The 13,068-nt window shown below is 40.4% G+C and overlaps 1 protein-coding gene across 1 annotated transcript; it reads right to left on the minus strand.

Annotated features, from left to right (window-relative positions):
• Positions 1–4,827: 4,827 nt before the first annotated feature.
• Positions 4,828–11,543, minus strand: RFK (riboflavin kinase). The gene is made up of 4 exons (XM_058171955.1): positions 11,183–11,543; positions 8,214–8,365; positions 6,538–6,640; positions 4,828–5,104 (listed from the first exon to the last, which is right to left on the minus strand). Exons 1-4 carry the CDS (start codon positions 11,451–11,453, stop codon positions 4,971–4,973), a joined length of 660 nt encoding a protein of 219 aa, XP_058027938.1. The 5' UTR covers positions 11,454–11,543; the 3' UTR covers positions 4,828–4,970.
• Between the last annotated feature and the right edge of the window lie 1,525 nt (positions 11,544–13,068).

Here is a 13,068-nt window from a genome sequence, read left to right on the forward strand (position 1 = left end):
CATTAAACATACCTAAAACTAACTACAGATTATTTAATCTAACATAGAAACAAAGGCCTTGGCTGTTCTATATAATTCCAAAGAAATAACGTTTTGCATTATATTTCAGTGCAGGCATATGATAAAAGTGCAAATTGTTTTAAAGTCTTGCCTTTCTGTTGAAAATTTCACTCCCTATCTTAAAAAGGCTCTCTAAATCTAACCCTGAAGTTAGAAGCCTGACATCAAGGAAGTCAAACCATAACCAGATTTCCATTCAGAATCTAATAATCCTAACCTTAACCCTCAATGCATTGTCATCCACCACCCTAATCTACACCTAACTGGATATCAACCTTTACCCCAATTCTAAACCTAAACCTAAACCTCACCCTAACCCGATTTCTGGACTCGCTTAAATTTTAAATTATCAAATTGATTTTATGGGTTTTAAATTTTTTGTAAATTTTAGAGGGTAATATTAAGCATAACAAGTCTCTGAATCAGCTCATCATGGTTTTACATTCCAAGTTCACAGTGGATTAACCCAAACCTTTTCTGGATCCCATCACTAATGCTAATCCTAACATAACCAGAACATTAACCCTAATGCAACACGTAACCCTAATGCTAACCCTAACCCAAACTCTTAACACAAAGTATAACCCTAACCTTAATCCTAATCCATACTCTTTATGCAAAACCCCAAATCCAAATCTAACTGGATTGCTATGCCAAACTCTAAGCCTAACTTGATTTCTAACCTTAACCCTGACTGGCTTTCCATCCCAATAGGGATTTTCCATGTAATTTATGAGGAAACTAAGATAATAGGGATTCAAATTGTGAGAGGTCTCTTCAGCACAATGAGGCTCTCCAAATCAGCATGGATTCCTGGCAATTGCCTGAACTAGTCCTTGAGGTTTTCTTGGCAAGATTTTGCAATAGTTTGTTTTGACCTCCTTTCTAGGAGAGGGCTGCGAGGAAACCTGAATGATACTAATAGGTCCAAGGTTGCCCAACTGGCTTTGTGTCAAAGGTATGACTTGAACAGAGTTTCCAGGTTTCTAGCCTGGTACCTTAATTATTACAACAAACTGGCTCTATCATATTCTTTTTACCCTTTCAAAAAAACAACAACCTTAAATTAAGTTGGCAGTCATCCAAAAGTTGCCTATGGTTTTATTACAACCGAATGGTATTTGATATTTTTCAGATTTGTGTGGAGTGAAAAATAAATAGAAAACATATAGCTTTTCTTTCTGTTTTTATTTGTTGAAATTAATAGAAAAATAAAACTTAATAAAATCACAATGATAAATTTAAAATTGCTTATCTCTCTATATATAAAAAGGCAGAATTCAATACATATTCATTTGATTCCATATGCTGTTTAGAAACCAGGACTGTTCAATATATTTGATTTCTGGTTTGTACTTGCTGCTTCCAAAACTTTGTGTTTTGTCAGTGACACATTCTCTTAAAAAATAATTTATATACATGTCATGATTGATAGGTTAGCAATTTATCTCACAAAGTAACCTGTCAGAAGGCACTTTCTAAAGTAACAAAACAATTGACAAATATACACTGCCAACAGTATATTCAATTATGTCTGGGATCTCTTAACATTCATATTTATGGAGCTAGCATGAACTGAACCACTATACTGAAACATTTTGGAGATGGCTATACAGGTAGTCCTCGACTTGTGACCACAATTGAGCCCAAAATTTCTGCTGCTAAGCAAAACATTTGTTAAATGAGTTTTGTCCCATTTTATGACCTTTCTTGCCCCAATTGTTAAGTGAATCACTGCAGTTGTTAAGTAACATGGTTGGTAAGTGAATCAGGTTTTCCCATCAAGTTTGCTGGTCAGAAAATTGCAAAAGACGGGACACTCAACCGTCACAAATATGAATCAGTTGCCAAGCATCTGAATTTTAATTATGTGACCATGAGGATATTGCAATGGCGCAATTGTGAAAAATGGTTATGTCACTTTTTTCAGTGCTGTTGTACCTTTGAACGGTCACTAAATTAACTGTTGTAAATTGAGGATTAACTGTAGGTACATAGCCCATCAGCAGTCTGAAAAAGATATTCTTTGGCACACAGGTTTAAATGAGTGGCAGTCCTAGATTGTATTAAGCTACGAAGAAATATGCACAGGTAGTCCTTGACTTATGACATTTGGGACCAGAACTTTTGTTGCTAAGCAATGTGGTCATTGAGTCACACCAAATTTTAAAACCATTTTTTGCTAATCATTAAGCAAATATTTAAGCAATGGTGGTCATGTGACCACAGAATGTGGCAACCATTATAATTCCAAACTGGTAGGCAAGCACCCAAATTTTGATCCCATGACTGAGGAGAAGCTGCAATGCTTTCTAAGTGCAAAGAACAAATTAAGTCATTTTTTCAGCGCCACTGAATCTGAAACTATTACTAAACAAATGGGCATAAACGGAGGATTATCTGTAAAGCCTTGGTACTGCATATCAGAGTGGGTAAAAAGAGAAAACATGGGCACTTTACCAAGATAAAAATAAGAAGAATCCAAATTTTTTAATGGTAATGAAGTATGAAATAATAAAAATATGAACCATGAAAAACAGAATTCAGGATTCCTTGCAAATGAACAATTTGGGGCCTCTTAAATGAAAGACACAAGACTTCCAATTCATGATGCTCATGCAGTGAACATATATTTGGGGTGGTCTTTCCCCTGATCCATTTATTTACATATATTCAATGTGAGCTCTTTCCTACAGATAAATAAGATTCAAATGTTCTACACAATCCCTAGAAGCTTGTACCCATTAGTGCATTTGTAAAATCATCAAAGTGCAATCAACTGAATTTTCCAATTCATTCTCCATACACATAGTGTACACATTTCCAGACTAGACTTTTCAATTAAATGCACATCCCATTTTCTAACATTTACCAATTCAATTAACATTTAATTAAAATAATTTTTGTTGCATTTTACATAAAAACATGTATCAAAATGAAAAATATAAGCAGAAAAAAAACATAATTTGGTAATAAGCTTCTGGTGTTTTGTTTTGTTTTTCCAAGCATATAAATGTCCTCGGACAAGCAAATCCCTATATTGACAGAGATGCTATGAAAGCTGCAATAACAGGAACATGTTAGGAATGCTAGTTACATCTTAATACACATATCTGCATACACACACACACACACACACTTTATAGCAGCTCATAAGCCAAGTATACAGACACGAATACATGTGCACAGTTTATCCCCATTATTTGCGTATTTCGTATTTACAATTTCACCTACGCACTGAAATAAATATGTAATGTCAAATACTCATGGCAGTTTTGCAGTCATTTGGAGACAGGCTCAGAGCAGTTTTGCAGTCATTTGGAGACAGGCTCAGAACAGAAAAATGTTCCCACTGAGGCTGATAAAGTGATACTTTGCCTTTTTATTTCATTTCCCATACTATAAAAGTACTTTGCACTTCCCCTAGGAGCAATAGTTAGTAAATCAGCATTTATTACTTTTAGAATGTTAACTTCTGTGAAAAACAAGAATTGACTGTACATACATATATGCATGTATGTGTACATACACAGACACACAATGCATACATACAGGTAGTCCTTGACTTACAGCCATTTGTTCAGCAACCATTCGACGTTACAACAGCACTGAATAAAGGGATTTGTGAGCCGCAACCGAAGTTACAAGTATTGCACTGGCCTCGTGGACACCTGGCAGCCTATTATGACTGCAGGGGCACTGCAACTGCAACTACCAACCTATCTCCCTCTAACTGGCACTTTTACAGGGTAGCTGCTTTGTACACCACTGTGTATTCCTTTGTGTATGAGGGGGGGCTGTTTTGTGCTGTGCTCTTGCAACTACCCAGGCATTTTACAGTTGTGGCTTCCAGGGGTGGCTACAGCTTCTTTCTTTGGCCTTGCACTGCCTTACAGCAACACCCAATTCACCTACTGCCTCTTCACAGCCTCTTAGGGCCTCCGTTACCCCAAGGTACCCCCATGCTCCTTGTGAATCCGTTCACCTAACCACCCAGGTGATTGCTTAAGGACCACAACTGGGAGTGCTACAATTACAGTGGTTAACTGAAGCAGTCACGTGACATATCACTTGACAACCATACTGCTCAATGACTTTGACATTCTGGTCCCAAATGTAAGTCAAGCCTACCTGGACATATACACAAAGACCTAAATTCATCACATTTTTTCCCAAGCAAATTGAAGGAGCATTTAATCAAATGAAAGGCTGCTTTGTAATAGCAAAATTGCATCAAAAGTAAAGGAGCTTTTGCGAAAATAAAGGTTTGTTCCAGGTTCAGATGCCTCTCTTAAGATCAAGGCTTTCTATTCTATACTGTATGATAAAACAGTGAAATAAATAAGCTCTATAAATATCTAGGAATTCTCAGTTGAAGGCAGAAGAAATTTAAGTTATGCTTTTATTCCCATTGAAATTAATAGCGTAATTCAGTCACAGAGGGCTTAAATCCTAATTTAAAGGGATCGAAAAGGGCTTCAAATGAATCCAGCTAATGTTTCAAATGAACAATTAAAAGCCACTAGGACAATTACTCAGGCAGTAAAATTACTGATACCATTTCTACTTTTCCATTGGAAATCTTTCACTATAAAAATATCCAGCATGGGCATTATTAATTAAATAAATAGCAATAATTAGACATATTTAGAAACATTTAGGAAACGAACTTTTGTCTGCAGTTAGATGGCAATAACAACATGTAAGAGATTGCACTTTCTATTTGTCAAGCTACGTTGCCCTTTTTTTGAAAAAACAAAAATAGTGTTACTTTTAGAGAATCACTAACCATTTTAATGTAATGCTAACAGAATAACAATCCTAAAGAGCAGAGTAGTCTTCTCTATTAAAAACATGCAAAGATCAGTTCAGTTTAAATAACTGCAGTGGAAATAAAGAAAGGGAAATATTTAATGACCATTAGTCATACTGTGAACATTTGCTCTGTGAAAGAAGTTGTCATCTTTAAACTTCTGGTGTTCTGGCAAATCTAGTAGATTTTTAGCTTGGTCAATGTCATGTTGAATAGCAGTTATAAGTGCATCTGTAAAGGAAAAAATAAAACATTAGCTACTTCTAAAACAGAGGTAGGCATTTGATTTTCTCATGGGGCCACATGACAAACTGGGATTGCTGCGGAAGGTCAAAGCGCTGCCCAATGATGCCACTGCCCAACCCCCAATGCTGCCACTGCCACCCCCATTGTTATTGTTATATATCCTTGTGTGTCCAATCATACTTGGCCAATAAAAATTCTATTCTATTCTATTGTGTCAGCTTTGGAAGCCATATTAGGCCGGAAGCTTCCATGCTGCCATTTTCTCATGTGTGGGAAAGTAGGAGGGGAGATTTAGTAGAGGAGTTGTCTTTAGACATAATAGCATTCTTCCTGTCGATCAAGGTCAGGCCGATCCTGCATCTGGAGGAGTGGCTGGAGTGCTGTCTCGAGATGGGACGGATGGTGATTGGCGCGTATGATTGACTGAGGAGTGAGGGGATGGTTTTGGGGGTTTTGATTTACTGAGGGAAAATCTGGACCTCTCAGATTCAGATTTTCCCAGAGGTGCCAGTTTACCTATTCTAGTAAATAAAACTTTGAAAAATGCTTGCTTCAGAGTTTTTACTTGGACTTGGGAGGGTTTCTGGAACGCTGACATATTGTCTAACTCGTCATGGGCCAGACTTGGATCACCTGTGAATCACTAAAATTCCAAAGTATACAATATTGATAAAAGCCTGATTCAAGATGAAATATTTAAAGCATCTGCTGTCTACAAGTTTCTTTCATACCACCTAAACTGAGTGAGTTATAGTCTGAGAGTGCCTCTATGTATGTTGCTTTTTCTATGGAGAAAAAGTGGAAATTGAGGAAATAGTTAAAAGAATTTAAAACAATGTAGCTTTCAATTATAGTTTGCATAACTCATATTTTGCCAAAGAGGAAGTAGAAACAGAGCAAGAAAAAAGTCATGACTGTTATTCATATAATATCAAAACACGACATTACTGAATTATAAACATAATTTATATATTTACTCCAGGAAGTCAAGATGGATTTTGTAGCACATCAACAATCCTGTGAAGTAGATTGGGCTGAGAGATGTAAGCTTCCAGCATTACATTGCAGTAGACTGGGGCTTCTTGTTCCTAGTACAATGCAACTTATCACTCAAAGTGAAATTTATCAGTTGGGTAGTGCTTTTTACACCCAGATAATTGCAATTTTCCATATTTTTCTGCTCCTATGTAATGTGCACCATAGGCAGATGTTGCAAATGTAAATTTTCTTCAGGAAGAAAATGTTTCTGATCTACAATTTCACCCAAACCAATACAGGCATAAACATTTTCACGTTCTTTGCCTCAGCAACCTAAATTTTAAGAACTCCTGTTGTATAGTAATGATACTAACTACCTTATTTAGTTTATTTCTTACTAGTAGGCATTATCATGTGTCAAACAAATACTCAAGACTTACCTAAAGAATCAAAGTTCTGTTCTGGTCTTATATAACCAACAATGATAATGCTGAGTACTTCCCCATAAAAGTCTTCCTTGAAGGTGTGAATGACATGTGTTTCCTAAAAAAACATTGTTTGTGTATATATTAAAGCACTGAAATAAAGACATACTTATTTTTAGAAGTTTTAAATATGAGTAAAAACAAACCAACTATTTATTTCTATACAGAATACAGATAGTTCTTGTTTAATGACCATTCAACCACCGTTCCAGGTTAGGATAGCACTGAACATATTTTATGGCTGGTCCTCAAAGTTCTTGCTATTGCATGTGATCCTGTGGTCCCATTATCAAAATCTGGATGCTTTGTAGCCTGCCCACATTTTGCAGGAGCCTTTACAAGAGGCAGGTTAGGACAAGAACATGCAGAGTGTGTGAATAGGTTCTGCCAGTGCTGGGCTCACCTCCAACCTGTTGCTAGCCCTGAAGGTTGGCTCTTTAGCACTGTTCACAATGTGAGCTGTAGAGCATGCACTGCACTTCCAAGAAGCCCTCATCCTTCATTTCCTTTAATTCCGCAACTACCCCAAACAGCCTCTTCCTCACAGCTTCCACCTTTGCCCAGGGAGCTACGATCTGTCTTGTCTTGCCCACTGATGGAGCACCCCATGACTCACTTCCGCACCACAAGACAGAGAAAGCTCCTCTGTCCTCCTGCACACATCACAGGACTGCAACTTGCTGGCAGCAAGAAGTGAAGACAGCAAAGGTCACCAGGGGATGGCAGGGATAAACAGAAGAGTGCACGGTACCCAAAAGAGCAGATTTTTTTGGGGGGGGGGGAGATAAATGGGTGAAAGGAGTTAAAATAAAGGCGTGTGCAGGAAAAGTGTGAGCTTCTGGACTAACAATCACACAGACCTTGCCTAAATATCACAACTGGAACCTCTGAAACTGCCTTTGGTATGTGATGTTTTGCCTAACAATTGTTTCGCTTAGAAAAGGAAATTCCATTTTCAATTAAGATCATTGAAGTGAGAACTACCTGTACAGGTAGTCCTCGACTTACAACAGTTCATTTAGTGACCATTCGAAGTTACAACAGCACTGAAAGTGACTTAGGGTTGTTTTTCACACTTACAACTGTTGCAGCATCCCCATGGTCAGGTGAGCAAAATTCAGACACTTGGCAACTGACTCATATTTATGAGGGTTGCAGTGTCCCAGAGTCATGTGACCACCCTTTGTGACCTTCTCACAAGCAAAGTCAATGGGGAAGCCAGATTCATTTACTAACCGTGTTACTAACTTAACAACTGCAGTGATTCATTTAACAACTGTGGCAAGAAAGGTCGTAAAAGAGGGCAAAATTCACCTAATGTTTCATTTAGCAACAGAAATTTTGGATTCAATTGTGATCATAAGTCAAGGGTTACTTGATAATAATTCTGTTACAAAAGTCTCAATTATACAATATATAAAATGTTAACATTCTATAGAATAAAGGAATTGGTATATTCTGTATTGAATAAGATTTTGATAATTCACTTTAATGGTCAGGAATTAAAAGTATCATTAAACAAATCCTGGTAAATGTTTATATTAATGGTTCCAGCAAAAACTGTCCAAAAATAAATTTCTATTGATCAGGTCCTGAGCTAGTTTTAAGATATTAACACAGAACATACTCACCACTGATTTCTTAACATTCTTGTAATACGGATTCCAACCTATACTCAAAACCACTTTATGCACATCTCCAGTTCCAACACAACCCCATCCATAGTATATGCCAGTACAGATATCAGATGGGAAACTATCAACCACTTCTTCAGAAAAGTTAGCTGAAAAATAAAACATTTATATGGATCATTAAAATAACTCATAGCACATGTGAAAAGAGCAGGCAGAAAAGATTTAGATCAATACATACACTTCTATAAATACCTTACTATAATCCAGGTGAGGTTGACTATAGTTTAGGGTAGTCTAAATATATCTAAGGTAAGTTATATTAATGTTTAAGTCACTCTTCAAATACAGACATGCACAAACACTCAACAAGAAGGCCAGGCTGCATTTGAATTTCCAGGAATTTTTGTTTTTTTGCAATTTGATAATTTGCATAAATATTTATCTTGGGTAGAAGAAAACAGCATCTAGTCCCATGATGGTGAACCTATGGCAGGGGGGCCACAGGTGGCACGCGGAGCCATTATCTGTGGGCACATGAGTGTTGCCCTAGCTCAGCTCCAGCGCGCATGTATACACCAGCGAGCTGATTTTCGGACCTTCCGGGCCCACTAAAAGTTGGGAAATGGGCCGTTTCCGGCCTTCGGGGGGATGAGGAAGGCTGTTTTCACCCTCCCCAGGCTCCAAGAAAATCTCTGGAGTCTGGGGAGAGCGAAAACGGGCCTTCTGGGCCCACTGGAAATTGGGAAACAGGCCGTTTCCGGTCTCTGGAGGGCCTCGGGGGCGGGGGGGGGGATGGGAAAGCTGTTTTCACCCTTCCCAGACTCCAAGAAAGCCTCTGGAGCGTGGGGAGAGAGAAAAATGGACCTACCAGGCCCACCAGTAACCTTTTTGCTGTTGCATGCCAAAAGCGGGAGGAGTGCGGGCGGGGGGGGAGTCACGCACACATGCGTGGGGGGCATTGAATTATGGGTGTGGGCACGCGCGCATGCAATCCCTCCATGCTCCCCACGCTTTTGGCACATGACAGCAAAAAGGTTAGCCATCACTGACCTAGTCTAGAACATAATGAAGGTATGTCACCTAATAATATAACACAACCCCACCTTGTAACATCACTTGTGTTACATTAGCTCTTTTAAAAAGGAATGGAAAGTTCGTGAATGTGCCCATGTTCGTCATGTAAGTAGTTAACAAAAAGCCCATTACCCTTCAGGACTATCTACTGAGAACTAGGAACATTATAGTGAGCAGTTTCAAATCAGAATTGTTAAAAACCTACATGCTACTACCTTTTTCCGTTAGATGTAGAAGCCTGATTCTAAATAACCACAAAATATCCCTTATGGAAACGGTTTTAATCCAAACAGTTGGGGAGGAATTTAGGCAAAGTAATTGGGACAATGGAATACCAGAAAGTATGAGGGTTGTAAGTTATGTTGGAAGCCCACAATACCTCTTCTTAGTCTATGGGAAATTAGACCGGTTTGGTGTAGCGATTAAGGTTGCAGGCCTAGAAACAAGGAGATGGCGAGTTCTAGCCTCACTTTAAGCAAAAGGCCGGTGGCTCTTTTTGAGCCCAACCACTTCACAAGGTTGTTGTAAGGAAAGAGGAAGAGGAGGAGGAAGTTCACCACTTTGAGTTACAGATAATCCTCGACTTATGATAACTGAGCCCAAAATTTATGTTGTGAAATGAGACATTTGTTGCCCCATTTCTTCCAACAGTTGTTAAGTGAGTCACTGCAGTTGATCAGTTAGTAATCTAGTTGTTAAGTAAATCCAGCTTAACTTTGACTTTGACTTTGTCCCTCAGAGGGTTGCAAAAGGGGACAACCTCGGACATTGCAACCGTCATAAATATGAACCAATTGCCAAATATCCGAATTTTGATCACGTGATCACATGGACGTTGCAAAGATCATCCGTGCGAAAAACAGTCATGTCACTTTTTTTCAGTCCAGTTCAAAGGTGGGTTTCAGCAGGTTCTGACCGGTTCTGGAGAACCGATAGCGGAAATTTTGAGTAGTTTGGAGAACCGGTAGTAAAAATTCTGACTGGCCCCGCCCCCATCTATTCTCTGCCTCCCGAGTCCCAGGTGATTGGGAGGAAATGGGGATTTTTGCAGTAACCTCCCCCTGGAGTGGGGTGGAAATGGAGATTTCCCCTGCCACACACACCAAGCCACATCCATAGAACCGGTAGTAACAAATTTTGAAACCCACCACTGGTCCAGTTGTAACTTTGAACGGCCACTACATGAACTGGTGTTAAGTCGAGGACTACCCGTATTTATAGATTTTTAAATGTTTAAATTTTAAATCTGGTTTTAATGGGGTTTTATTATTTATATCTCTATTTTAAATATTCGGCCTATGTAATAAGTTTTTTAAATTAATGTTTTACTTTGTATATATATATATATATATGTTTTTATATGGCTGTAAACCGCCCTGAGTCCCTAGGGAGATAGGGCGGTATAAAAGTATGAACAATAAATAAATAAATAAAAATAAATAAAAATTATAAAGTAATAACTCCGGGATAAAAATCAAATTAAAAAATTAAGTCGTTCTGTACTATGGGCAAAAATAAAAAATACAAGCCCCACAAGCGCTACTATCTACAGGAAGGGGCTGAGCTGGACTTTGAACGGGATTTCCTATTACCAGACCCAAATAATAAAAAAAAAAACCCACAAGCGCAGCTCCGCTTACAGGGGTCTCCAATCTTGGTCCCTTTAAGACTTGTGGACTTCAACTCCCAGAATTCCTCACCCAGCTTTTAAAGTTTCTTAATTTTCTTAATTTTCTTAATTCAGGGAAAGAAAGAGAGCGGAAAGCCGACCTCCCCACCCCCCCAAAAAAAAACGCCCAGTCGGTCGCCAAAAGAACCCGGCAGGGGCGTCGAAGAGAAGGAGGTGCCGCCACCCGCCCTTCCTCTCGACTCCCCGGTCCCCCAGCGCTCACCTGTGCGGATGCCCAGCTCCTTGGAGCCCCGGCCGAAGCCTCGCACCACCTCTCCGCGGCAGAAGTACGGCAGGTTCTTCATGGCGACGGAGCGAAGGCAGCCGCGGGACGGAAGGCGGAGGAGGAGGAGGAGCCGGCGGCTCAAGGCTTGGTGCGCCCCCGGTCCCCAAGACGAGAAGCGCGGCTGACCCGAAACCCTCCAGCCGCCTTTCGTCCGAGCGGCGACGCACGATTGTAGAAAAAAACTGCCGGTGCGGAAGAGGCGGGGCATCGTGTTTGCGTCACAAAAGACGGGGTGACGAGGAGGAGGAGGAAGAAGAAAGGAATTCAAGAACGTTCTAGCAAGCACGCTCGGCTGTTTCCCCTTCTTGCGAAGGCGGTTCCGAGCACGAGAGTTCGTCAGCCGCCGGTGGGTGGAGCCGCCCCTGCGCGAGAAAGAGATTGGCCAAGGAAATACCCGCCAGCGCGCCTGCGCTTTGGCGTTCTAGCCAAAGTCGTCGGTGGAGGATGAGGGGTGCGGGGGAGGGGAGTGTTCCGATCTGGTTCTTCCACAGGACCCCTTCATCGTTCGCGAAACGGCGGTCCGAAACCCTAGTAGAGCAGAGGATTGTCTGCTCGTTCGCGAAACGGCGGTCCGAATCCTTAGTTGAGCAGCGGGTTGACTAATCAGGGGTCTCCAACCTTGGTCCCTTTAAGACTTGTGGACTTCAACTCCCAGAGCTTTGCTGGCTGAGGGACTCTGGGAGTTGAAGTCCACAAGTCTTAAAGGGACCAAGGTTGGAGACCCCTGGACTAGATGACCTCGAAGGTCCCTTCCAACTCTGTTACTGAAACGGTTGGCGGTCCAAGGCCAGAGGCTGCTCCCAGCTTTATGAAAGAAAGGCACAGGGTTGTTTTAGGGGTGTTCGAGACTAGCGACAATTGTGTGTGAACCCCCCATGAAAGGAAACAAATGACTTCGTTGCGGTTTAGGGCTTTACGAGCGATAAAAAAGCTTCGTTTTAATTGGGGTTTTGGTAATTCAGCTATAAACTGCCTATCACGAGGAGTCTCGGATTTTTATTCTACAGGCTTGAGCCGGAGTTAGTCCGCGCTATCGAATAGACTGCGTTATTTTGCCTGCAGACTTCAACAGATTTTAAAAACATTACCCCCTCTCCTTCCTTGGATCACAAGGAGCGTTTCAAACTTTAATTCACATCAACACCCACCCGTTTCAGTAACAGTTGGAAGGGATCTTGGAGATCATCTAGTCCAACCCCCTGCTCACACAGGAGACCTATATTAGGGACTCGTTCTTGTGAGAATTGTAATGAAAGCAAGATAGGGGAGAAAATCAGTTTTGAGAAAGCTGGTAAAAGTGCTGAATGTCGCTGGCATCAACTTTGAAAGTTACAAGGCGTTTCATTAAATACATGCATGCCCACAATGCACAGCCTTAGTCATAGTCACTGAAATTGACTCCAGGGCCCTCTTTCAAAAAGTAATATTGGATATGGTAAAACCAGCCTTCCCAAACTGGGTGGTCACCAGATGTGTTACACCAGTTAACAGTTATCTCAGCAGGCTGGAAGAGTATGCTGGGTGGAGATGATGGGGTTTTGTAGGGTGAATGGGCAGAAGACTAGCGGAGCACGTGCATGAATACCAACTAGCAGAAGAGAATGAAAAATTCTTAATACATGGACAACCAGAGAGTTTCAACCAGGAAACTGAGCATTCTAGGCCAAGTCAAATGCAAAAAGCTAGAGAATTCCTAGAAACTTGGCATTCAGATAAATTTAGCCATCAATAGATAGAACACATTGACAAACCATTCAAAAGAGACAATAAAAAAGCCAAGAAAAGTCCAGAACACAACCTTTCTAGCAGCCTACATCCTGATA

The sequence above is a fragment of the Ahaetulla prasina genome, chromosome 2 (genome assembly GCF_028640845.1).
Source record: "Ahaetulla prasina isolate Xishuangbanna chromosome 2, ASM2864084v1, whole genome shotgun sequence".
Classification (NCBI taxonomy): domain Eukaryota; kingdom Metazoa; phylum Chordata; class Lepidosauria; order Squamata; family Colubridae; genus Ahaetulla; species Ahaetulla prasina.

Excerpts from the sequence above, each read along its gene's own strand:
- RFK (XM_058171955.1), bottom strand. The coding sequence starts at position 11,453 with ATGCCCCGCCTCTTCCGCACCGGCAGTTTTTTTCTACAATCGTGCGTC. Across the intron at positions 8,366-11,182 it reads GGAGCTGGGCATCCGCACAG|CTAACTTTTCTGAAGAAGTG; the intron begins GTGAGCGCTGGG and ends TTTATTTTTCAG. Across the intron at positions 5,105-6,537 it reads ACAGAACTTTGATTCTTTAG|ATGCACTTATAACTGCTATT; the intron begins GTAAGTCTTGAG and ends TTTCCTTTACAG.